General features: G+C 43.1%; 2 protein-coding genes across 2 annotated transcripts; both read right to left on the bottom strand.

Moving 5' to 3' along the window:
- Window positions 1-810: 810 nt before the first annotated feature.
- LOC309377317 (alpha-1-antiproteinase 2-like) lies at window positions 811-7,161 on the bottom strand (the record flags this gene model as incomplete). The annotated part of the gene is made up of 4 exons (XM_081924383.1): window positions 811-1,002; window positions 1,717-1,864; window positions 4,288-4,558; window positions 6,570-7,161. 4 exons carry the CDS (start codon window positions 7,159-7,161, stop codon window positions 811-813), a joined length of 1,203 nt encoding a protein of 400 aa, XP_081780509.1.
- Window positions 7,162-12,934: 5,773 nt separating this feature from the next.
- LOC309371159 (serpin A12-like) lies at window positions 12,935-23,230 on the bottom strand. Its single transcript, XM_081913836.1, has 5 exons — window positions 23,072-23,230; window positions 18,696-19,399; window positions 16,251-16,521; window positions 14,415-14,562; window positions 12,935-13,193 (listed from the first exon to the last, which is right to left on the bottom strand). The coding sequence occupies exons 2-5, from the start codon at window positions 19,390-19,392 to the stop codon at window positions 13,002-13,004; spliced, it is 1,308 nt and encodes a 435-aa protein (XP_081769962.1). The 5' UTR covers window positions 19,393-19,399; window positions 23,072-23,230; the 3' UTR covers window positions 12,935-13,001.
- Between the last annotated feature and the right edge of the window lie 1,992 nt (window positions 23,231-25,222).

Here is a 25,222-nt window from a genome sequence, read left to right as displayed (position 1 = left end):
TTGTACCCCACTTTTAACCGTGGTGCGTCTGGGGCATGGGATCACCAGTGCTGATTGCCCAACAGGACCAGCTGGGCATGGCCCCACCCAACTCTGACAATGTGGCCAGGGATACACATGAAGGGGGTGCCGAACTCTGCCCCCGCGCTGGAGCACTATTGGGTCCTGGATGCCCAGCCGCAATGCCACCCACTGGAAAAGGTGATCGGTCCTCTCTTTATCCTCCAACAAAGGAAGAAAAAGACCCTATAAGACATATAAGGGCACATTCCAGCCAGTCCAAACCATTAAAGGAAGGTACAAAGGAGATCTGGTAGGGGATGTGGCTTCGGAGAGAGTGTGACCTTGGGAGAGTCCCAAGAACCAGATAGAAAGGATCTCAGAGGCTTACATTCAGCCCCATGGCCTAAGGTTCGTCTTCCCTGGCATAGAGGAACAGGGAATATTTGATGGCACTGCTGTCCTTCCTCTGATCTACAAACTTGTCATACAGTGACTGAGATGCTGCTGTCAAGATCATACTCCTTTCATCCAATTAATAACATGTGTTTCAAGACTGCGATCTTAGGGATGATATGCACCGCACACTGGTTAGCATGCATCTTTTGGGTTATGTGTTTTCTGCTGCAGAAAGAAACACAAAATGCTTTAATAGGTTTCCGTGTATTACATCAGCATTTGATTTGTTTTAGAAGGTGTGATAGTGACAGCCCAAGCATAGTAAATGAAATCTAAGTGTCTTTTCACGCATGCTATATATTTAAGCGGCACCCAACTGCCAGCGCTGCAGGAAGAGCACTAGGTGACTTCTTAGTTCTTTGTGGGATCTGCAACTTTCCCCAAGAATAAGATGGCCTCAGTAAGCTGGTCCATAATTAAGAACATGAACGGGTAATTTAGTTTAATTTCAGGTGGGAGGGACGTAGGTCCAATTTCAATAAAAGTGACAGCTGCAGCTTCAGTGCCATTCTCATGGACATTTAAATAAGCTTGGTGAATAGCCTGTAAAGAAAGCAAACAAACATTAGTACAGACAGTGACCCAGAGTTAAGTATATGAGAGACTCCTGCTCCTTCAGAGGAATCCATTGAAAGTCTTTGTCGACTTTGTCACTTCTTACTCTCGTGATCTCTTCATCTCACCCTCCCAACCAATCATGTGTGTGTGTGAATTGTCATCTTGCAACTGTTAGCCTGGAGGAAGAAACTGGGAAGGTTTCCTTATGATCTCTCCTCTCCAAAATGATCCTTAATGATGTGTGATTCCAATGGTCTGTGTCCCATGACACCAATGAGCCCTATGCTGCTCCCAACGCAGAGTCAGCGCAGCATTTTAGAGTTGTGGGTATTGTATAGAAGCCTGAGGAGCAGGGTGCCTGGACAGCCTTGCCTTATTAGAGATCATATCTTAGACTTGCTTCACACATTATTTTTTCATCTATTGAGATGAATTCTGGATGGAAGGAAATGTGAGCACTCTTCCACATGTGAAAAATTGCACAAGTGTATCTTAAGTTGTATTTGTTTTCATGTAGAAGACACTGTGCACATGAATTTTGCTTACAAGGGAACGATCTCCATGTGTGGTGCCACATTCAAGCACTCTAAACCTCAACTTTATTTGAACCTTCAAATATATATCTGACGCAGAAAGCAACATATCAATGTGGAGTCTTACGTTCAATTCTTACACTATGTTGAATTTTGATAAACCTACCTTAGTAACCTTCACCTCAGGCTTCCCAGTAATTCCAGAGAGGTCTGCTTGGTCTGTGAATAATTCAGTTATACCCATTCTACTTAGTATCTCTATAAGATCATAGCGTCCACGAATCATTAACTTTGGAAGGTGAAGTACTATTCTCCTATTGAAAGTAGAATCAGAGGCTATTAAGATTTCACTCTTAGAAAATGTTTAGATGACACAATTTGTAGATACTTTACAGTTTGGCTAGATAAAAAATGTCAAGACTAAAGTTGTAAAAATAAGCACAACAGTGTAAAAATGCTACCTAATATTCACACAGCTTTAAATTAAAAATGTGTATTTCCTTTTGGATTAAACATTTCCCCCAACTGTTATTATGTTTCAGTCAGAGGAATGGAGTCAATATGGTGGATTTAAGCACACATAGGCCTCTGCTGAATATAACATTTTGTATGTGACTATTGTTCCTTCTCTCAGATGCTAAGTGCATCAGTGGTGGTAGTGGGAGCAATTCTCCCTATGTGGTGCCAAAGGAGACAAACAGCCCATCTACAGCCTCAATACACAGTTGCTGTTTGCTTGAACCAGCCCACTGATCCAGAATGCAGTACAGGCTTAGATTATCACAAACAGGCTGCATAGAAATGTAGACCACTCCCCTGAGTTTTATTTCAGGGCAGGTTTTCTTTTGGTTTCACTGCAAGTCCATGGGTGAATTTATTTACTTTGCAGTGTTTACTAAGGGATGAATCAGGGATAAAAATATAGGACTCTTCTTTTGATTTAGACCATTGGCCCTCCTAGCCTAGTATTGTTGACAACAGGGCCAGGCTGCCCATGCAATGGGATGAAGCATCTGCATTGGGCAGTGGCACCCAAGAGGTGGTGCCCCTTGTGGGCGCTGTACCCACCCTGCCACCGACGGAGAAGTGATGGAAACAGTGTCAGCAGCTTTTGCCAAGATATTTTGAGAGCTAACTGGAACCCAGATAAGGAAGGTTTCAGAGGGGGTGGGGGTGGGCTTTGGTGTCAAGACAGCTGTGGGGAAGCACCTTCCCATTTCGCCTCAGGCAATGAAACAGGACGGGCCATTCCTGGTCTACCATGACTGGTTGCTGTTCTCATGGATTTCAGGCAAAGGCCTTGAAATCTAGCCCTGCCTTGAGATGAGGCCTGAGGCTTTCTGCATGCAAGGCATGTGTTCTGTGACTCAGCTATGGTCCTTCCCATGAATAACTGATCGCAACTAACGGGGCAGTCTGGGTAATGAAGAGGTGCCAAGAAGGTGAAAAGGACTATCAAAGACAATTCAGGGGAGATGAGACTTTGGGACTAGAGAACTTTAAGCATGGTTGGGAAGATTAATAATTGGCCAAGTAGCTACTTTTCAGTCTCTGAACTGAAGCTTAAGCTGATCCACCACAAGAGGGAGGGAGGAGGTCACTAGGTGTCCTCATCCCCCCTGCACATTGTAATTCATTGTTCATGGCAGGTCTCCTCTCTTAAATGTTAATAAAGTTGTGGTCCTAGTGTGTCTTCCTACTTATACAAGGTGTGCGCACTATTTGTGTCCGCTGTACATGACATCTTTGGGTTTGTTTTCAAGCAGTACTAGCAGATGGTAACACCTGCACTCAATGAGAACTTTGAATATTAAACTCCATTAGAACCTCATTTGTGCCTATTGAACATATATTTATATAACCAGCCTAAGGTTAGTACACACGTGTATCTGAAGAAGTGTGCATGCACATGAAAGCTCATACCAAGAACTAACTTAGTTGGTCTTTAAGGTGCTACTGGAAGGAATTTTTTTTGTTTTGACACACACAAGAGTAATTTCAATGCTTGCTAAATCTAATATTTTAAATTTTAAATATATTGTAATTTGTTACGATGCGCTTATTAAATACAGTGGTACCTCTGGTTACATACTTAATTCATTCTGGAGGTCCATTCTTAACCTGAAACTGTTCTTAATCTGAAGCACCACATTAGCTAATGGGGCCTCCCGCTGTTGCCGCGCCACCGGAGCACAATTTCTGTTCTCATCCTGAAGCAAAGTTCTTAACCCAAGGTACTATTTCTGGGTTAACGGAATCTGTAACCTGAAGTGTCTGTAACCTGAAGCGTCTGTAACCTGAGGTACCACTGTAAAAGGTTGGGTGTATTTTTCCCCCCAAAAGAACAGAAAAGTGTTGTCTAGTAGCTTGCATTTTCTGTTCTCTGTGAAGAGAACAGAAAGCCCTAGATTGTATCATGTTCCATGGACACATTGAATAAGGACTTCAATCTGTATTGTATGCATTTCGCTCTAGAATCAGAAAACATCTGTGCAAGAGATGTGGGCTTATTAGCACTGATGGATTTTGCTTTTCTTCCCCAGAGATCAGGGTTGAACAAAGGGTTTTCCTCCCTGTTATTTAATCATACAAGATGATAACAGCTCTGAGGCTGAGAGATGCGGACTTGCTTCAGGTCACCCAGTGAGCAGGAATGGCTATCAAAGTCCTGCTTGTTCCAGGTGTAATGCTCCCTTTAAAGGTGTGGTGATTTGTCTGCTAGAGCGCACAGACTTACTGTTGCCTCACTGATTTCATCCATTTTAGCAAGACGTCTCTGTTCAGACCATCTTCCACTTGCTTCAGTTTCCCTTGATCAGGCAGAATGAAAAATGCTATGGCACCGCTTTTGTAAGGGAGCTGCACCACCTCACAGGACAGACTTTCATCATAGTATGTCTTAAAAGTGCTGTCTTTGATCATCATGGGAACTTTCACTGTTGTTTGCTCATCCACGAAAAAGTCTTCTTCTCGAGTGTTCTGACTATTAAAAGGACTTTCCCAATAATCTAATGAGGACAAAAACAAGAGGGTACAGGTCATTCCCATAAGATCTGGTTTGGAGGGTGGGGTATAAGTAATACATTATTATTATTATTATTATTATTATTATTATTATTATTATTATTATTATATCTCGCTAGGCTTCCAAAGACAGTGAGTCTGCAGAGTTCTGCTAGGAGATCTTGCTTCCACTCCAGCTGCCCTAAAAGTCTGGGAACTGATGGTTCCTGATTGTTTTTCCTCATTTAATTGGCTTACAGTGTGAAATATTTCTTCTTGATGCTCCATCAAGAAACATGCACTACCCTCAAGATGATATTTGGACCTCAGTTCAGTGCTTCACCTCAGACTGAGGCTCATTGTAACCTGCTTGATTCAGCTGTCAGTCTATCTGCTTAGTCCACCACCCCTTCATTATCTGAAGAGCAACAGTGATTGTAACTCCCCCCCCCCACCTTTTGCTAGAACTTGATGGAATTTGTAGGGATAACAGCCTCTCTAACGTTGATAAAGTCTACAAAGTTGCAACTAATTCCCATTAACTTTCTTATGATGGTAGTGGTAGGGAATTGAAGGGAATTTGCAGGCAAGATCACATGCAAAATTTCATGCAAAATTTCAAAAGGACAGATGCTGTGTTATTTCAAATTCCAAAAGGACAGATGTGTTATTTCAAGCAAAGGCTGATGTTACAATTCTGAGGTGGGCAACAAAAAATGAGTCACTTAAATATCCCCTAGTGCTTTGTGGGTCTGACCTTTGCAAGTATGAGAGCGCTGCCATTTGATCAGAAACCTACCAAATTGTGAACAAACTGGGCCAGGGTCCTTTGTGCTGCACACTTTAAATAAGACATGGAGGGACAACTAAAAGGAATTTGCTTTCCAGTTAAAACTACAGTGGTACCTCGGATTAAGTACTCAATTCATTCCGGAGGTCCGTTCTTAACCTGAAACTGTTCTTAACCTGAAGCACCACTTTAGCTAATGGGGCCTCCTGCTGCCGCTGCGCCTCCGGAGCACAATTTCTGTTCTCATCCTGAAGCAAAGTTCTTAACCCGAGGTACTATTTCTGGGTTAGCGGAGTGTGTAACCTGAAGCGTATGTAACCACTCAACTCTGAGTATATTTCAACTTTTTAGCTGATGTTCAAGAGAAGCTTTTTTTTTTCTTTTTTAAAGAGCCAAATCTGCAAGCACTACAGAGTGCTTCAGGGGCCCTGCTTTGAATTATCCCACCTTGTATGCATCCTGCTTCTAGTCTCACAAGGCCCAAATCTGTCTGCCCTCATGGTTTGGTCCAGTATTCATCTGAATACAGAGGAAACCCATGGTATATGCCTTATTCTGAGCCAATAGGGAACGCTCCGGGGTGGCGGGAGACTATTTGCTATGCTGAACGCAGTTTCTGTAGCTCTTCTTCCCAAATGAACCCATCTCATTACAGTGGTACCTCGGGATGCGAACGGGATCTGTTCTGAAGCCCCGTTCGTGTCCTGAAGCAAATGTAACAAGTGACGGCATGTCTGTGCGTGCGCAGGTCGCGTTTTGACGCTTCCGCGCATGCGCATGACGTCATTTTGAGTGTCTGCGCATGCGTGAGCAGTGAAACCCGGAAGTAACACACTCCGTTACTTATGGGTTGCCGCAGAGCGCAACTCGAACGCGCTCAACCCAAAGCACATTCAACCTGAGGTATGACTGTACAAGCAGAAAGAGTGATAATGTTGAAGGTTACTTATTGCCAGCAGGGGAATATCATTGGAGAAGGTCATTTTTCCTTCCCCCCCCCTCAAGTTGATAGACATTGCCATTCAAATGGTGTGCATGTGCTCTGTCATGTGCTCAATTTGGTGGGGCAAGACTTACCTGGGGCCCTCAGTATTTTATTCAAGTTGGCTCTCCTGCAACAGATACAACAGATTGAGCAGTATCTAGCACTAGTGCTTAAGCAGTGGACATTTTAGGTTAGTTACAACATCCTGCAATAATAATAAAGTAAACTCCACCTGACTTACCTTTCATGTAAAGAAAACTTATAATAACCAATATAGCTCTTGTATCAAGATCCTTGACAATATCAGTTATTTTTCCATGGGTTTTCTCCTTTATGTAGTTATTGATTTGGTTCTCGGCTTCTGTAGCATTTTCGAAGTTAGTAGGAAGAACATCAGCCTGATAAAAATATTTGGCACCATTCAAGAACTTTTTCCGCAGCTTAAATTTCATATTTGGGAAAAGGGTATTCCCAATACTCCGTTGGATTTCGGCCTCAGTACTGTTTAGCTTCTGGATAAGATGACGGAAACCTCTATGAATTTCCTGCTCACTGATATCTGTCTGGTTAAAGCAAAGTCCTGACAAAAGCTGACTCCGTGTGGTAGATTTGGCTGCCAGCACCAGCAAAGCAAAGGGCATGGAAATGATTGTAGAAGAAAATAAAATGTTTTCCTTATCATCCTCTAGAGCAACCTGGCGGTAGAATTTAAAGGCAAACTCAGTATTCCCTGGGGCTATCTTCTCATAGGGTAAATTGCCTGGTTGACCAGTCTGACAGTTAGCAACAGCTAAGAGTCCAGCAAAAATCAAATACAGATTGAAATGAGGCATTGTGTTCCTCTGAAAGTAACCTGTAAAGAATGACATTTCCGTTACTAGATCCAGTGACAATAATATAGTCATTGCCTGGTTTGCATATAAAGCCAATCTGTGGTTTGTTGAGCCAGAATGTGGTTTGTTTGAATGTCTGAACCAAGTGCAGACTAACCATAGTTTGTTTTGAGCAGCAAACCACAGACTGCTTGCCTTACAGACCAGGACTTGCTTTAACTGTTGTTTGGCATTGTGCCTGAACTCCCCAGCAATGTTCAACCATGCTTTGTTTGCCACTACCCCAAGCTCCATACAATTGCCAACCTACAGGTACGTGAGACAAGAAAATAGAAAAGCAAAGAAAGTTCTGAAGAAAGAAGCTGTGGTGTCTAGATACATCGGTAAGAGGCACATCAAACATAACATCCACCCAAACAAGCCATGGATTGGTATTATGTCTGAACACAGCAAACTCTCTTGAGGTGTTTGTTTTCCAGACGGCATTCTTTATAATGATTGACCTATGGGAGTCCGTTCAGTGGTGGATCCTATCTCATTGCCGGGACTAGCTTAGAATAGCATTTGGCTTTTTTGCTGCTGCATCACACCGTTGACTCATGTTGTCCACCATCTCATATTTGTGCAGCTGGTTCTTCCTACCTAAGGGTAGAACCTCCCTATGGTTGAGCCCAGTTCTCCAATCTGTTCATTTTGAATCCCAATTCTGTATTCTGCAGCATTAGCTCCCCCTCCCAGTTTGGTGTCATTTACAAATTTAATGAGCATCCCCTCAAGAACAGGCTGGAGACAGACCCCTACAGACTCTACTTGTCCCTTTTTTTCCCTGGATGGTGAGGAGCTGTTAGTAAGCACTCTTTGAGTTTGGTCAGTCAACCAGCTACAAATCCACCTAACAGTTATCTCATGCAGCCCACAAGTTACCAGCTTCTCTGCATATATATAAATAGAATATCATGCAGAATATCATGGAGGACTTTGCCAAAAGCCTTACTGAAATCAAGATATACTACATCCACAGCATTCCCCTGATCCACCAAGCTTGTAAGTTTATATATTTTTAAAAAAATGAAATGAGATTCATCTGTCATGACTTGTTTTTGAGAAACCCATTTTGGGTTTTAGTAATCACAGCATCCTTTTCTAAGTCTGTTTCATTATCTGTTCTAGGACCTTTCCTGGTATCAATCCCAAGCTCACCGGTCAGTAGTTATTTGTTCAATTTGCATGATTCAAATCTCTGACTGGCAAGCCAGAGCCTGGAATTTCATGCGAATAATTCAAAGTTTATCTTCATCTCACCCTAAGAAAGTGATGTGGTTTGCTGACACTGCAAATAGTGCATACTTTTCCAATTTAAAATAATATTTCTGTGACAAATTGGAGTTGTGGTCTGGCTGTCTATGGAACATTGTTTTAATCAAGAGTGGATTGGTTTAAATTCAGACAAGTTTAATCTCAAGCTGGGGTTCCATTAAAGGGCTAATTTGAAGCATTGATTTGAATCACCTTGTACATATGAGAAACAGGTTAATAACTGAAAGGAATGACCCCAGTTGCAATGGGTATAGTGGCGCTGTGGTCTAAACCACTGAGCCTCTTGGGCTTGCCAGTCAGGTCAGCGGTTCGAATCCCCAGGACGGGGTGAGCTCCCGTTGCTCTGTCCCAGCTCCTGACAACCTAGCAGTTCAAAGGCATGCAAGTGCAAGTAGATAAATAGGTACCATTGCAGTGGGAAGGTACATGGTATTTCTGTGCGCTCTGGCTTCCGTCACGGTGTTCTGTTGTGCCAGAAGTGGTTTAGTCATGCTAGCTACATGACCCGCAAAGCTGTCTGTGCACAAACACCTGCTCACTTGGCCTGAGAGTGAGATGAGCGCCACAACCCCATAGTCACCTTTGATTGGACTTATCCATCCATGGGTCCTTTCCTTTTTTACCTTTTTTTACCTAGTCCTTTGCATAGGATCATCTCAAACGTATGCTCACACCCCACAAGTACACTCCTTAACATTCATCCTTGTAGCACTGGGCTAATGAAAGTATTGCTTTTGCATCCCCCTGGCCCAGAAGCACACATACCAAGTTAAGATTTAAGAAATTCAATAGGTGTTTGCAAGGACAGCAGGAAAATATTCTGGCAACAAGCAACTCGCAGATTTAAAAAAAACCATTTTATAACATAGTATTGTATGTTACCTTCATAGATCATATGATGATCTGTTTCCCACTGTGAGAGTTCCAGCAAAGTACCCAATGTTGTACCTGAAGTTTGAGAGTGCAAGGTGGTCTTTCTCACTCAGACTTCCTGCTTCTATGTGCTCTGAATGTTGACTACTTGATACTTATATGGAAAAATCCTCAATGAAGTCTAATGCAACTTCAGTGGTCAACAAGCCACTCCCTCAATTAAGTGTCCCAAATAACCAATCATATTCTGCAGCATCATGCTACAGCATCAGCAGCATTGCCAGACATTCTCCGAATAGTTTCTTAAACAAAGGAAGGACGTGAGAGATGCCTATCAGAAGTTAGAGCTGGTCTAGCCCACTTGCCTAACTCAGTTTCCCCATCTCTCTGACCTTTATGAGATTGCAACAGTTTGGACAGTTTTCCTTTGAGGAAGGACTCCAGCTCAGTGGTAGAGCATCTGCTTTGAGCACAGAAGGTTATTGAAGACCTTCTTTCTAATCAGCAGAAAAGACACGGGAGACAATCCTGAGAAGTCAGAGCCAGCAGCATGAACTTGCCTGTTTCCCCACCTCTCCAGCTTTTACCTGGTTGCCTCAAGTTATTTTTTATCTAAATAATGGCTTCTATTGTTTGATTTTCTGATTAACAAACCAAACCAAAGGGGTTGTTTTGGGAGCGTTTCACATCATCTGCCTTGCAAATATGTTAATGTACAATAGCTCCTTGCGTAACAAAGCAAATTGGGGAGGTTCATTCATGTTAATAAGTCAGCTCACATGGTATATATTGGCTCTTCAGCTAACAGCTGATCCAAATGCTCGTGCTAAATTAACCTTGTGAGATAATCCAGATTGGAAGACCAAGAGACAGTCTTTTTGGGAGAAATGGGTGGAATGTGGCATACAGTGGTACCTCAGGTTAAGTACTTAATTTGTTCCGGAGGTCCGTTCTTAACCTGAAACTGTTCTTAACCTGAAGCACCACTTTAGCTAATGGGGCCTTCTGCTGCCGCTGCACCCCCAGAGCACAATTTCTGTTGTCATCCTGAAGCAAAGTTCTTAACCTGAGGTAATATTTCTGGGTTAGTGGAGTCTGTAACCTGAAGCGTATGTAACCCGAGGTACCACTGTATATGCATTAGATCAGTTGATAAGCTCAGATGGATAATTTTAATCACTTCCTATTCTACAGCTAAGGTATCAATTAACCATGAATTCAAAATGACAATATTTTCAATTACAACATTGGTCGGTGTATTTTTATGGCCTATCTGCTTTGAGTGCTCCAGCATTTCCTATACTGCTGGAGAGAATTACTGGATCCTTACAGAAAATTCAACCAATAACCACTGTTTATAAATACTGAATGCATAGTTAGAGAAATTTGGAACAGGGAATTAGAGAATAGTATACAGCATAAACAATAGAAAAGTGCTATAGAAGCTGTACAGAATATTTCCCTGAACTTGAAGTTGATTATGTGAAAATTAATATTTAGAGTATATGGGACTCCACAAACTTTGTACAGGAATGCACTGTCTAATGTAGATAGATATATGAGGTCTGTCAGACCGCTCTTCTTCCCAGACTGAGAGGTAAAATGGTGAAAAACAGGTTATTTATTGGGACAGAGTGACTTTTGCGGCTGTTGTTAAAGCAGCAAAACAACAAAGCTAGTATTAGGGGGGTTATTGGGTTGTTTTTGTTTTTATTCTGAGCATGCATTTTGTTTATCATATTGTGATCTCATCTTGAGAACCACCCTGAGACCTACGGATATAGGGCAGTATGCAAATGTATTTTATTCATTCATTCATTCATTCTGGTTCACACATATGGTTTCATCCATCCCATATATGCATGCATAAACAACAGTATGACTAATATCCACTATTATAAATACAAATTAATGATACATCATCGTGGTCATCATCATTTGTGTACGGTCCTTCATCCCTAAATTACAAGGTGGTTTACAAGAGAAAAATACAAAATGAGAACACAACATACATAATAAAATAATATTTTTTGTTGGGAGCCGCCCAGAGTGGCTGGGGCAACCCAGTCAAATGGGTGGCATATAAATATCTCACCTGACACCTACTGATATGTAATGAAGGCGCCAGGCGAGCCTCCCTGGGGAGAGCATTCCACAAATAAGGAACCACTTCAAAAAAGACCTGTTCTCATTGATACGGAAGGAGGGGGGGTACCTTTCCTCACCTCTCTCCCTTCTAATGAGGAGCCCGAGGCGATGACCTCGACAGCACCCAACTCTGCTGTGGCTCCTTGGCCCCCACACTGTCGCACAAGCACCACACTATACCCCTTGACCCTTATGAAATTAATACCCTTCCCTTCTATATAAGGGCGAAATAAGCCCTTTCTTTCTTAAGCCTTCCTTTCGCCCTATTATTAACGTGAGTAGACCGGACCGAGCTGCATCCTCCATTGACTATAATGGCCGCGCCTCAGCCAATCAGAACTGTGCATTTCCCTGCAGGAGCTAGCTCAAGGAGCTCTTGCACGCCTCATTTAACCTCCTGACAAGCTGTTGACAGCCCCCGCTGCGAGAACAATGGAACCGAAACCAGCGACCTCGTAAAACTGTCAAAGTCTGGTTACAATGTATCCATTTTGTTTCCGCTTTTGATACACTTGACCGGCAAGAGCTGAACAATGGGGGTGGAGACTCTCCTTCAGATATACTGGACCGAGGCCATTTAGAGCCCTTAAAGGTCAGCACCAACACTTTGAATTGTGTTTGGAAACGTACTGGGAGCCAACGTAGCAAGGATGTTTTCTGTGGGAACTGTTCTTTGGAACGGTTCTGTGTAACTTGTAACGTGTTGTGAGTCACTTGCTTGCACCTTGCTTGCACCTTGTGGTGAGAGAAGCAGAGTGGGAGTCTTGGACTTGTTGGACTCTAAGCATGCCTTGACCATGGCAGTGGTGAATGTCTGTATATATTTGCTACCCATATGCTTTTATGCCTGTCAAGTAAACCTCTACACTTCACTGAATCTTTGTGGCGTCCATGAGTGTTTATTGCCTACTGGTGTACCTTCAACCCCGAAGACGCTTCCAAGGAAGGAGCTGCTTTGAGATGTAACTCTGCCAAGTATGGATACGGGCATGCACACACAGTGAAAGTTATGCTGGACCCAATTCTTCTAAATCATCCATCAGAGGCTGATGGATTGATCCAACAAACAGAAAGGGGTATGCATGTAAAAACTAGCGTGCTGTGCAAAGATAGTATTTGCATTCATTGCCGAATCTTTGCCTCTGACCCTGCCCATCACAAGCACTTGCCCTGTCACAGGATGCCCAGAAGGGAACGCTGACCTTGGTTTGAAAAATGCTCCCCTCCCCTGCACTAGGGATTCATCTATTTGGGCAGTCAATATATATGAATAGGGTGATAGAATGGGTCTGAAGCTACCACATCACAAGGTGCTGTTCCCAAATTTGCAGGTAATGCTGATTTGATGACACCAGTTGGCCTTTTGCCCTTCCTTTCCTTCCCAAGTAACCCAGTAGTGCAGCTTAACTGGAGAAACAATAAGCAAGTCAATTCATTGCTGATCAGACCAATGAGTTTATTGAGTACATGCTGATTAACAGTCAGGTGATCTTGGTCTACAGCTACTTCTCTGTAGGATTGAAGATCTTTGCCATGAAGAGGATACTGTTAGTAGGTTCATCAACAACCATGGTTATAAAAGGCTCGTTGAACTTAACGATAGTAGGCATAGACATTGGCACCATGTCCATAGAAGAGGCTGCTGCGGCTTCTGTTCCTCTTTCATCTATCATCATCATAGCCTTATGAAGGGCCTGTGCAAAGGGGGAGGGGGGGTTGAGAGAGAGAATGTCATTTTGCCAATAGATGAATAAAATGCAAATGCATTTTCTTTGACTAGGGGTGGCTTACAGTTTTTTGAGATTGAGGGAAGCATTCTCATATGCCCAAACTTCCAAGAGCCAGAAGCCCCACACTCTCGAACACACACCCTCATATGAGCACACACAGAAGACACACACAAACACCATTTTCCCTTATGGGGTGGGAGGAGGTCATTTGCATCACCATCGGGTTGTCCACACCAGCAATGAGTCTACTTCTTTTCTTTCTTCTTCTTTGCCACTGCCTCCAAAATTGGTGGGGGTTTGGGAGGGGGAAAGAATCAACTTGAGTGGCACTAGGGTTGTCTTTGTTATTTATTACATTTGTTGGCTGCTTTAGACCAAAGAAAACAAATGCTCAAAGCAACTTATCAAGAAAAACCAGGTGCGCTTTGTATGCTTCCTGACACAGGGTTGGATTCTGGGTTTGCAAAAGGGTTCTGTTTGCAAAAGGGCCAGTTTTCACAAGTTTCCTTGTCCCTTCCAATTTCCTGTGAAAATTCACCAGCATTTTAGTACTTCTCCCCCGGGAAGTTACGTTATTAAATTGTGACACCAGAGGGCACCCAGTAACTGCCAATAGGAAAAGTGTGTTTTGATGGACAAAACAAGGTAATGAAGATTTTTAATTTACCAGTATGCCATGTGACATTTTAGAACGATATATCTAATATTGTTCTAATAACCTTTAAAAGGTCAGTGTAGATCCAGCCGAAGACTGTGTCCCTAAACAGACTTAGCAGAGATCAAGCCCACAGTGGGCTAAGTATGTAGAAGATTGCCCTGCCAGGTACACATATAAATTCCTTGGTATCCAAGGAATTGGAATTTACTGTGCAAGGTAGCTGGAACTTTGGCCATTATCTACATCCCATAGCTGTCTTAAAGTGGTGGAACAGGTCATTCTATTTTTTTCCAGAATCTCTAGAAACTTTGAGTTCTTTGAGAGGCCCCGAGTTCTTTGGCCTGGGGCTAACTAACAGAAAATGTTTACCACCCTCACCAAATGACAACACCTGGATTTTTTGAAGGACACCATGATGTTGAAACAAGTTAGCGTGGTGATATGCAGATGCAGAAATTCAAGCCTTCACAGCTTCTACCATATTCATTCTCTTTCCTACACACACATAAATAAAAGCTCCAACTTACTCCCGAGAGCCTGTGCTGAGGCTGCCCTGTAATTCCAGACAGGTCTGCTCTGTCAGTGAATACATCAACCACACCCATGGTGTACATTATATCTTTCAGGTTAAGCTCTCCACTCGCCAAGCATCTTGGAAGATACACATCTACAGAGCTATTCAAGAATAAAACAGGGGAGAAAGACAAAGAATAATTTATTAATCATATGAGAAAATACCATGCATATTAGGCTGTGTATATTATACAGCAGAATGAAGTGGTAAAATTGGCTTCCCCTACTTCAGAGTATAGATGGATGGCTATCTATCTCTCTATAATGTACCATTACATGTAAAAATCCTTGCAAAGAGAGATCCAGCAGAGCAGGCTAAGGACTGAGCTAGAAACTTTCTCCCTGCCAGGCTAGCTTTCTATTTTCAAGGAGGGGCAATTGCATGGGGGAGTGTTCAAAGTGGTGCCCTCACCTGTAGTCCAAAGTGAAACCATCCATGTTACCTCCTTATTCTCATGTGCAAACCCAGGCTGCACTCACACGGCAGTTATTCCATTTCCCCAACATTTCCCTGCCTGTTAATTTCTGCATTTGATTTCAGCTTTCATGCAATGTAAAAAACACACACACACACACACACACACACTTTCAGGAATCTGGCTCAAGTTTAGGGCTCATTCTGCATTATTTGGAAATGCTTATCTTCTGGAAGCATGTAACATGAAAATGAGTGCTAAATCTGCACTATATTCTGCTATATTCCCAGAAGACAGCTTCCTAATCTCCATGTGTAGAGGCAGGCTACCTGAACACTAAATGCCAGGGACAAACGATAAGGAAGGGCTGCTTAACAAAGAGTGTGCACCAGCAACAAAGGTACAACTTGGACCCTGATCTGTACTTTGTCACAAAAGCCACCTCAGTCTGAAGCGCTCCAAAGGCTGTCTGGTTTTGCTTTATGTCCAATGCTGGGGGAGGACAAGGAATGGGACCACAAATTCTCCATCCTTGCCATCAGCTTTCTTAAAGGTAAAGGGACCCTTGACCATTAAGTCCAGTCGTGACCGACTCTGGGGTTGCGGCGTTCATCTCGCTTTATTGGCCGAGGGAGCTGATGTACAGCTTCCGGGTCATGTGACCAGTGTGACTAAGCCGCTTCTGGTGAAACGCCGTTTACCTTCCCGCCAGAGCGCTACCTATTTATCTACTTGCACTTTGGCATGCTTTCAAACTGCTAGGTTGGCAGGAGCAGGGACTGAGCAACGGGATCTCACCCTGTCACAGGAATTCGAACCGCCGGCCTTTTGATTGGCAAGTCCTAGGCTCTGTGGTTTAACCCACAGCGCCACCTGCATCCCATCAGCTTTCTTAGACAACAGCTATTTCATCAGATACAGTATGTCATATTGAGTGTCCAACATCTTGATTCCCAAAGCACTGGAAGATGCACGTCTTCCAGGCTGTGTACCTGTGTGAGATCACATAACCCAAAAGACACTTTTCCAGGGCAAGATCTGCCATGCTCTCATACAATAAAACAGGATGTCCCAGTTTTTTCTGGGACACTGGTGGGGTGTTGTATGTCCGCCCCCTGCATGCATTTGCTGAAGTAAAACAAGGATGGGGAACTTGAAGACCTCCAGAACTTGCTCAGCTACAACTCCCTTCATCCCTAGCCATTGGCCAGGATGGCGGGGACTGATGGGAACTAGAGTCCAGCAACATTCAGAGGGCCTCAGGTTCCCCACTGCTGAAGTAAGGCCTTTCCTTCAAAAGCTCACCCCACAATTGTTCTTATATCTCTGAATCTGAGCTCCCTGACACCAGAGTCAAAAGTTGAAAGCTGTTACCTCCGTGTGAGTATTCTCTTCCAAGTCCGCAAAGCTCCACACGACAAGCTGTTAGCCACCCTCTCCATCTGCCCCTTGTCAGGTAGAATAAAATAGGAAGCGGCATGTCCTTCGTAAGGCAGCTTCAGAACGGTGCACAGTCGCTCGTTGTCATAGCCGGTTTCAAACATGCCCATCTGAAACATCATTGGCACTTTCACAATCGTGTAAGGATCCACGTAGAAGTTCTGCTCCGTCGTGTACTTTGGGTCAAAGGGCTTCTTCCATTTGGCTTAAGGAAAAGAAGAAAGGGATATTTTTTTTTTTTAAGTGGCATAGATACTTGCTACTCATTAGAACAATTCTACTCTTGCATAGACCTGTTTGCATGCAAGAAGCTGCAGGTACTTTAGGACACTCAACATTTCTTGACCTTGGCTAGATCTTTAGTCCATGGGATTTTCTCTTCTTTCTCTTTACCTTTCATTTCTCCAAGTTGTATCCAATGTTAGTCCTACTCAGAGTAGAGTCCCTGAAAATAATAGACATTACTAGTTTGGTTGATTAATTTCAATGGGGCTAAGGATAATGGCATTGGCTACAACCCTTACTCCAGAGCTGTCCTTTCGCTTTTTTTCCGGCTTTCAAAAATATTTCTGCTTTTCTCCCTCTCTCACTTTCTCTTTCACCATCTCTGAAATATAGTTATAGTACATAAATGATGTAATTCATCACAAACTATATCATAGAATCATTGAATCACAGAATTGTACAGCTGGAAGAGACCCAAAGGGACATGTAGTCTAACCCCCTGCCATGCAGGAATCTCAGCTAAAACATCCATGACAGATGGCCATCCAGTCTCTGCTTAAAGACCTCCAAGGAAGTGAAGATCACAATCTCCCAAGGGAGCCCATTCCACTGCTCTTACTGTCAAAAAGTTCTTCCCGATGTTTAGTCAGATTCTCCTATGTTAGCTGACATAGTTAAAAGAAACGAAAAGTTTGCACATAGGCCCACATGGTTGTGAGTGGCATCTGCTAAACAATCACAGATATCATAAACTGAGGTGTGTATATTGAATTCACTTTTGAAAATCAGTTCATAACTTCCAGGGGGCGGGAACGTAAACACCAATGTGTACTCTTTATAACACTATTTATCAAATAAATTATTATGGTGCCCAGTTATTTTTTTTTATAAAAAAAAACCTGAGTTGCCTGTTGAGACATCTGCTCCTTGCATTATCTCAAAATACAGTGGTACCTCGGGTTACATACGCTTCAGGTTACATACACTTCTGGTTACAGACTCTGCTAACCCAGAAATATTACCTTGGGTTAAGAACTTTGCTTCAGGATGAGAACAGAAATTGTGCAGCGGCGGCACAGCGGCAGCAGGAGGCCCTATTAGCTAAAGTGGTGCTTCAGGTTAAGAACAGTTTCAGGTTAAGAACGGACCTCCAGAATGAATTAAGTTCTTAACCCAAGGTACCACTGTACAAAGTTAACAAGCGGCTTAAATCCAGAGACAATGGAACTGTATCATTTCAGGCTGCATTTAGGAGGGGGTTCTATGGATGAATGCTCCTCTACACACAGAGAGACAGACACCTCTGATTTAAGCAGATGTTGGATGGCTATCTGACAGAGATACTGTAGTTGTATCCTGCACTGTAGGCTCCCAACAAAAAATAGTAAAAGCACATGTATTACTCAGCGGTTGGACTCAATGACCTTTAAATTACCTTTCAACTCATTATATCCTATGAATGTCATGGTAGTTTGAACGCCTAAGTTTTGTATTGATTAGTTTTTTGTCCAACCTAAATTTATCAGTTCTAAAACCTCACTAATGAATAACTCCCTGCTATCTTTTCATGATTGTATATGCTTGAATACAACTTCAGTATTTGGCTAATAATTCATATATGGAAATATATTTAATTATTTGTTCCACTTTTTCATCTAAATCAGAGGTTGCTGTATTTCCCCCCCCCCTTCTGTCATTGTGCCTAATTTAAATACTTTTACTAAGTGCTCTTCAAATACTTTTACTAACTTCAGTGAACACACTAAGGAATCCCAGGCATTTTACTGGCCTTGGAAGTGCAGGGCATAAGAAAGACAGAAAGACAGACAGAACGAGAGAGAGAGAGAGAGAGAGAGAGAGAGAGAGAGAGAGAGAGAGAGAGAGAGAGAGAGATTAGAACATTGAATTAGGTTCTAAACTGAATTGAGGCTGCCTTGCACAGTCGTAATTACTGAGGTCACCTAATAACAGATCTATTGCATAGAATACCGTGAAGCAGGAATTGGTTGCCTGACCAAAATTCTCTTCCTCACAAACAAAAGCAAACACAGGATGAAGTTCTACTTTGGAACTATGTGGGAAGTGGCAAGTATCTAGGATTAGCCATAAGGTGAGGAAAGGAGATCACAGTTCAGGCCCATTAGCTTGTCTTACCTTTCATGTAAATATAGCTAACCAATAGTATTTCAGTAATTGGGTCGACTCCATCGACGAGCTTAGAAATCTTCCCATGGGTTTTCATTTTGACATATTGATTGATGTGGTCCTCAGTTACTGCTGTGTTCTTAAAATTTTCCATATAGATCTCTCCTCCATAAATGTTCCTGAGCTCCCTTAGGAACTGAGGTTGTGGGTGCAACTCGTTTTGCACAAACAGACAATTCCCCATTTCCATTTGGAGGCCTGAACCCCCATTGCTTAATGAGTAGATGAGGTTGTGGAAGCCTTCATGTATCATCCTCTCCTGAATCTCTGATGGCTTGAAGTCTAGTCCTCTAAGGATCTGGTCTAAGGTGTTGTCCCTTGCGCCCAAAGCCAGCATTGCAAAAGCTGTGGAGATACACATGGGAGAGAAGACGATGTTCTTCTTGAATGGACTGCCCCGGTAGCCTCCATTAGAAGAAACCTGCCTGAAGAACTTGAATGCAAAGTCTGAATTGCTGTTGACCAGGACCTGGTTTGGAGTCTGTGTTCTTCCTCCATTGGGTTGGTTTTGGCGGTTCATATCTTGGGGGTTGCTCTCATAGTTGTCACACCTGTTCATGTAACTGCTGGGATTCACAGAATTTGGTAGGTTAAGATTGTTAGCCAGGATCCCAGCAACTAAAAAGAAGAGGAGGGAAATCGCCATTTTCCCCCTTTTAAAAAAATGAGAGAGGGGAGGGAGAAAAAAAAATACATTAGTTCAATTAACTCATTATTTTCATCTGCCCCCCCCCAAAAAAACCTAGTGTGCTATTTGCACCATTGATTGTAAACCATGGTTACCCTGATTCATGCAGGGGCAGAGGTAGTAGCATCCTTTTGGTGGCACTGCCCTTGTTAGGATGGAGATGAAGGAAGGAGGTGGCAAGGTTAGGGGCACTTCCCCTGAGCTGCCCCAATTTCACCACTGCCACCTCATCCCATCTCAATGAATGCAGCACCCCCAACCTTCATTATAATTCCGCAGATGGAATATTGGGTTCCATTATAGAAGACTTGCAGGCTCTTCCCTATTGAACTTTGAAGTCCACTTACAGGAACATTAGAGCATGAGAAGAGCCTGCTGGATCAGTCCAGTGGCCCATCTAGTCCAGCATCCTGTTCTCACAGTGGCCAACCAGATGCCTATGGGGAATCCTCAAGCAGGACCCAGGCACAATAGTCTTCTCCCTGCCCCTGCAGTTTTCAGCCAACCAAATTCTACTATGGTCTATTAATTATTGCAACATTTTTTACAGAGCATTGTGCATGCATAGTTTGCCGCAGCTTCCAGTTCCTTTGCATTCCCCTTCCCCCTTACACTTAATAAAAATTACTGGAAAACATCAATCGTGATATGATTTTATGAATACCTACATCGTGAAGGAGCTCATGTATACACCAGCAAGCAATGGCATTAAGATTCATCATTTGTTTTGGTTTTGTTATTTTGCAGTGTATTATCAACGTTCATGTGCACAGCTATAAACGAGAGGGGCCGGGGTTGGGGAGACAGGTGTAAATTAACTGAAAGAACTGAAAGCTGCAGGAAGCAGGCCTTGCTCCTGTTTTGGAATTAAGTTTAGAAAATTTTCTAGTTAAACCTGAATCCAGGACGAGTGACACTCAGGGAGAGACAACCCTGGAACAATAAAACAAAGGAATGGAATTGGAGTGGGATTGGCTATTCCCCCTGTTCCAAACATTTATTTAATACATTATTAAATAATATATTATTAAGAATCAGGCTCTTGTTCCATGTTGCAGATAAAAGTAGAAGAGCCCAGTGATACAGCATTTGTTTGGCATGCAGAAGGTTCCAGATTCCACTCCTGGTATCTCCAGGTACTGCTGGAAATATCTACAGTCTGAAGCCAATGCTTAGCTAGATAAGTAAGTCATCTGACTATGTTCACAGAAGCTTTTACAGTGGTACCTCAGATTACATATGCTTCAGGTTACATACGCTTCAGGTTACAGACTCTGCTAACCCAGAAATAGTGCTTCAGGTTAAGAACTTTGCTTCAGGATGAGAACAGAAATCGTGCTCTAGCGGTGCGGCAGCAGCAGGAGGCCCCATTAGCTAAAGCGGTGCTTCAGGTTAAGAACAGTTCAGGTTAAGTATGGACCTCCGGAACGAATGAAGTACTTAAGCTGAGGTAGCACTGTACCTCTACTTTCCTTGCTAAGGCAAGAGTAGAATTGTTGACCATAATGCTATACCAGCTTCAACCAGTGGATGCCACTACAGTATGTCTAAGTATAAACTATCTCAATGAGTTCTTGTAAGACTCAAATGAGATAAGCTTGTATTGGCCATGCTGAGCCACTGGAAAGGGTTGTGACAGGAAACCAGTGGACCATTTATATATGGTCAACTTGGGGGAGGAGGGTGAAGATTCTAGAATCATTGAGCTAGAAGGAACACCCCAAGGTCCAACCCCTTGCAATGCAGGAATCTCAGCTAAAGCATCCATGAAGTTGTCCTGTCTGTACAAGGACTTCTGCTGAAGGGCTCTCCCTGGAAAGCGTTCCCACATGTGGAATAAAGTGTGCCTTATTCTGCAGCCTCCCCAGTATAAAGATATTTTGACAAGCTCACTAGGTGACTTGTTTTATTGCTTAATGGCTCATATAGTTAAACTCTCATTCAAACTTCAGAAGTGTTAATTGCTTCTATGCAGCCACCCAAGACAGTTTGGTGTAGTATTTAGGGTACAAGACTAGGAGTGGCAAAGCCCAAGTTTAAATCTCACTGTGTGATCTTTGAGCAGTTGCTATTTCTACTCTAGCCTACCTCATATGGTGACTGTGAAGATAAAATGAGTGCAGAGGGGGGAATCTTGAGCTCCTTGGATAAAGGGAGAATCTACAATAAATGCACACAAAAAATCCCACTAATAGTACTCTAGTTTTGCAAAGTTGTGGTTGGTTTGATCAGTGGCATAGCATGAGGGGGCCCACAGGGCAGCTGCCCCATGTGCAAAATTGCGAGGGGGCACAAAATTTCAGTACCCAGTCCTGCATCAATACAGCTGTGCACTTCCACTGCTGAGCTTTGTTGAAAATGGCTTCTCCGTGTGAACCAGGAAGTGACCTCTCCAGACAACGGAATGACTCTTCTTTTCTTATCTCTGTGGCTACGATCTCCTGGGTTACATGGGCACTGTTAGGCAGTTGAATGCGCATGCACACTCCATCCATTTCCCTCCCTCCCATGGCCCTGGGAGCTGGAAACCCACGGTATACTACTGATATCACCTTCCATGTGACTCAGGTGCTGGAGATACGTAATTACTCTCCTACCCTGCTTCTGGGTTTCTCATTTGTATCTGGTTGGCTATTGCAAGAAGCAGGACTTTGGACTAGAAGAAGAAGAAGAGTTTGGATTTGATCTCCCACTTTATCACTACCTGAAGGAGTCTCAAAGCGGCTCACAATCTCCTTTCCCTTCCTCCCTCATAACAAACACTCTGTGAGGTGAGTGGGGCTGAGAGACTTCAAAGAAGTGTGACTAGCCCAAAGTCACCCAGCAACTGCATGTGGAGGAGCGAGGACCTAGCTGACCAGATTACAAGTCTACTGCTCTTAACCACTATACAGTGGTACCTCGGGTTACATACGCTTCAGGTTACATACGCTTCAGGTTACAGACTCTGCTCACCCAGAAATAGTACCTTGGGTTAAGAACTGTGCTTCAGGATGAGAACAGAAATTGTGCTCTGGCAGCGCGGCAGCAGCAGGAGGCCCCATTAGCTAAAGTGGTGCTTCAGATGAAGAACAGTTTCAGGTTAAGAACGGACCTCCGGAACGAATTAAGTACTTAACCCGAGGTACCACTGTACCACACTGGAACTAGACATGTTTCAGGCTGCAATCCTAACCCCATTTACTTTGGAGTAATCCCATCTAATTCAGTAGGCTTTACTTCTGAGTAAACATAGATTGGCAGCCTTTGTCTGATTCTAAGGGCTATTCTGGTGTTCTTTGTGCCTTTAATAGCACTCTCCACACAGCACCAGGAGCTGGCCACCCACGCTATGCCACTGGGTTTGATCACTCTTTTTTATTTCAACGTATCAGAAGGCCTACCAATTTCATTCTTCATCTCTCCACTTTTCTTTTTATTTTCTTATTTCTTCGTAACTTACCTTGTACAAGACTTCCAATAAAAAATTATGATAGGATCTTCCTCGCATAAGGATATTCTTCCACACTAGCTCATAAGAACTTTATGAAATTTACCAGCAAGCCAATTAAGTAGATTCATGAATTTCAGATATCCAATACCGTGGCTAATGATATATTTATCACAAATCCCAATTTACTAAGAGAATTTTACTTACAGTTCAATCAATATTGTCCTGCCACTCTCTCTGTGTGTCTTCCCCACTACTCCTTCTTCTTTGATCCCTTTGGATGCTGGAGAAAGCAAAGCATCCTTTGACACTGGCAAACTAGTTTATCTGACTCATAGGCACAAAGGGAACTAGTTTTACTAGATGCCGAATTGACATGTGACTTTATAATGATACAGGACTGTCTGTCTCCTTGATATTCGGGAACTGGTTTTCATCAAACTGAATCCCTTTGTGAATGCAAAAATAAATAATCAATCCACACCTCAATTGTCGTGATCTTCCAACTCATTATAAACAAAAGGAACAATTTTGAAAATGGCAATTAAGCCCAAGCAGTGAGGATTAATTTGGCAATGGCAAGCACTATCTAGAAGGCAACAGCCCCATATATCTAATTATATCCCTATGCACTTGATATTCTTTGAAATGGGAATCACATTCTTCAAAATTGATGGAAAAAATATTTTGGGTATAACATTTGAGAAATGGACCATACTCCTATGCACAACACCGATTCATGTGATGAAGATTTCAAAACTATCTGTTCATGCTTGGTTGATGTAAAGGGATGAGCTTCAGTGTGTGAACAGATGAAAAGCATAGCATTGTAAACAGGACTATAAAAAGTTGCATCACTTGGTGAGAGACATGTTATTGAACCAACAGGAAACTGTGACCACGGGGCTATCAAGCTCAATAAATATGTATGTCACTGGCGCCAACAAAAGTTTTCTTGTGGGTGCTCGGCACCCACACTGCAGGGCCTCTGACATGACTTCCAGGGCCTCACGAAGCACCGGAAGTCGCATCGGAGGCCTCACGAGGCCTCGGACACCACTTCAGAGGTCTCGTGATGCCTTTTGATGCAACTTCCAGTGCTTTGAGAGGGCTTGAAAGTCACATCCCAAGACCTTGTGGGGTCTCCAACATGACTTCTGGGGCTCCCAGGCACTGCTATGGCGCATTGCATGTCCTGCTGGGCACCCATAATCTGATGCCCAAGTCAGGGCCCCTGATGTATGTGGACAACTACCAAGGAATTCCAACGTATTTGAATTTGAAAGAGGGCACTACCACTAAAAAGGGGGTGGGAAGCAGTGTAGCATTCTGTTCCCACAGTAGCCAACCAGATCGCTTTGGAAAGCCCAGAAGCAGGACATGGTAAAGCATGAGACTCTTAATTCAAGAGTTGTGAGTTCGAGCCCCACATTGGGCAAAACATTGCTGCATTGCAGTTGGTTGGACTATATGACCCCTGTGATCCCTTGCAGCTCTACAGTTCTTTGAATCCATGAACACTAGAGCACTCTCCTGCTTGTGTTCCTTAGTAACTGGTACACAGAGGCAAGCTGCCTCTGATACTGAAGGTCATAGAGCCATCCAGGCCATCAGTATATCGTCATAGAGAATTGCATATGTGCTGGGTTCCTGTTGTCTGTCCTGAATCTCCCAACATGCGACTTGATTCTAGTACAGTGGTACCTCAGGTTAAGTACTTAAATCATTCCGGAGGTCCGTTCTTAACCTGAAACTATTCTTAACCTGAAGCACCACTTTAGCTAATGGGGCCTCCTGCTGCTGCCGCACCGCCGGAGAACGGTTTCTGTTCTCATCCTGAAGCAAAGTTCTTAACCCGAGGTACTATTTCTGGGTTAGCGGAGTCTGTAACCTGAAGTGTATGTAACCCGAGGTACCACTGTACTTAGTGTAAAAAACCTTCTCTATCGACTTTCTCTGCACCGTGAACATAACTTACCATCTGCCTCTTTACTCATCCTTTCTCTAAAAATCCCAAAGGAGGGGTTCCCTATGAGGGGATGTTGTAGCATTTGAGGAGTAAGAGACAACGTGATGGAAGTGTACAAAAGATTCCTGCGTTGCAGGGGGGTTGGACAAGGCAACCCTCGTGATCTCTTCCAATTCCACAATTCTTTGATTCTATGAAAATTTCCACCTCCGACTAAGAGCAGGAGGATTAAAGCTTGTCTGGTTCTGCTTTACAAGCAACTTCCCTGCAGAGAAGGTTATTGCAAAGAAGAACCCTGCAGAGCCCACTTTTAGTCCTGTAGCTTTGATTCCATCTCGAGGGGTGCTATTTCACAAGGGTCTTCCTTGAACAAAACACCCTGGTGATAC

The sequence above is a fragment of the Podarcis melisellensis genome (genome assembly GCF_964234715.1).
Source record: "Podarcis melisellensis genome assembly, chromosome: 1".
Classification (NCBI taxonomy): Eukaryota; Metazoa; Chordata; class Lepidosauria; order Squamata; family Lacertidae; genus Podarcis; species Podarcis melisellensis.
Note: the sequence above shows the minus strand (reverse complement) of the source record. Positions and strands in the feature narration are given on the sequence as shown.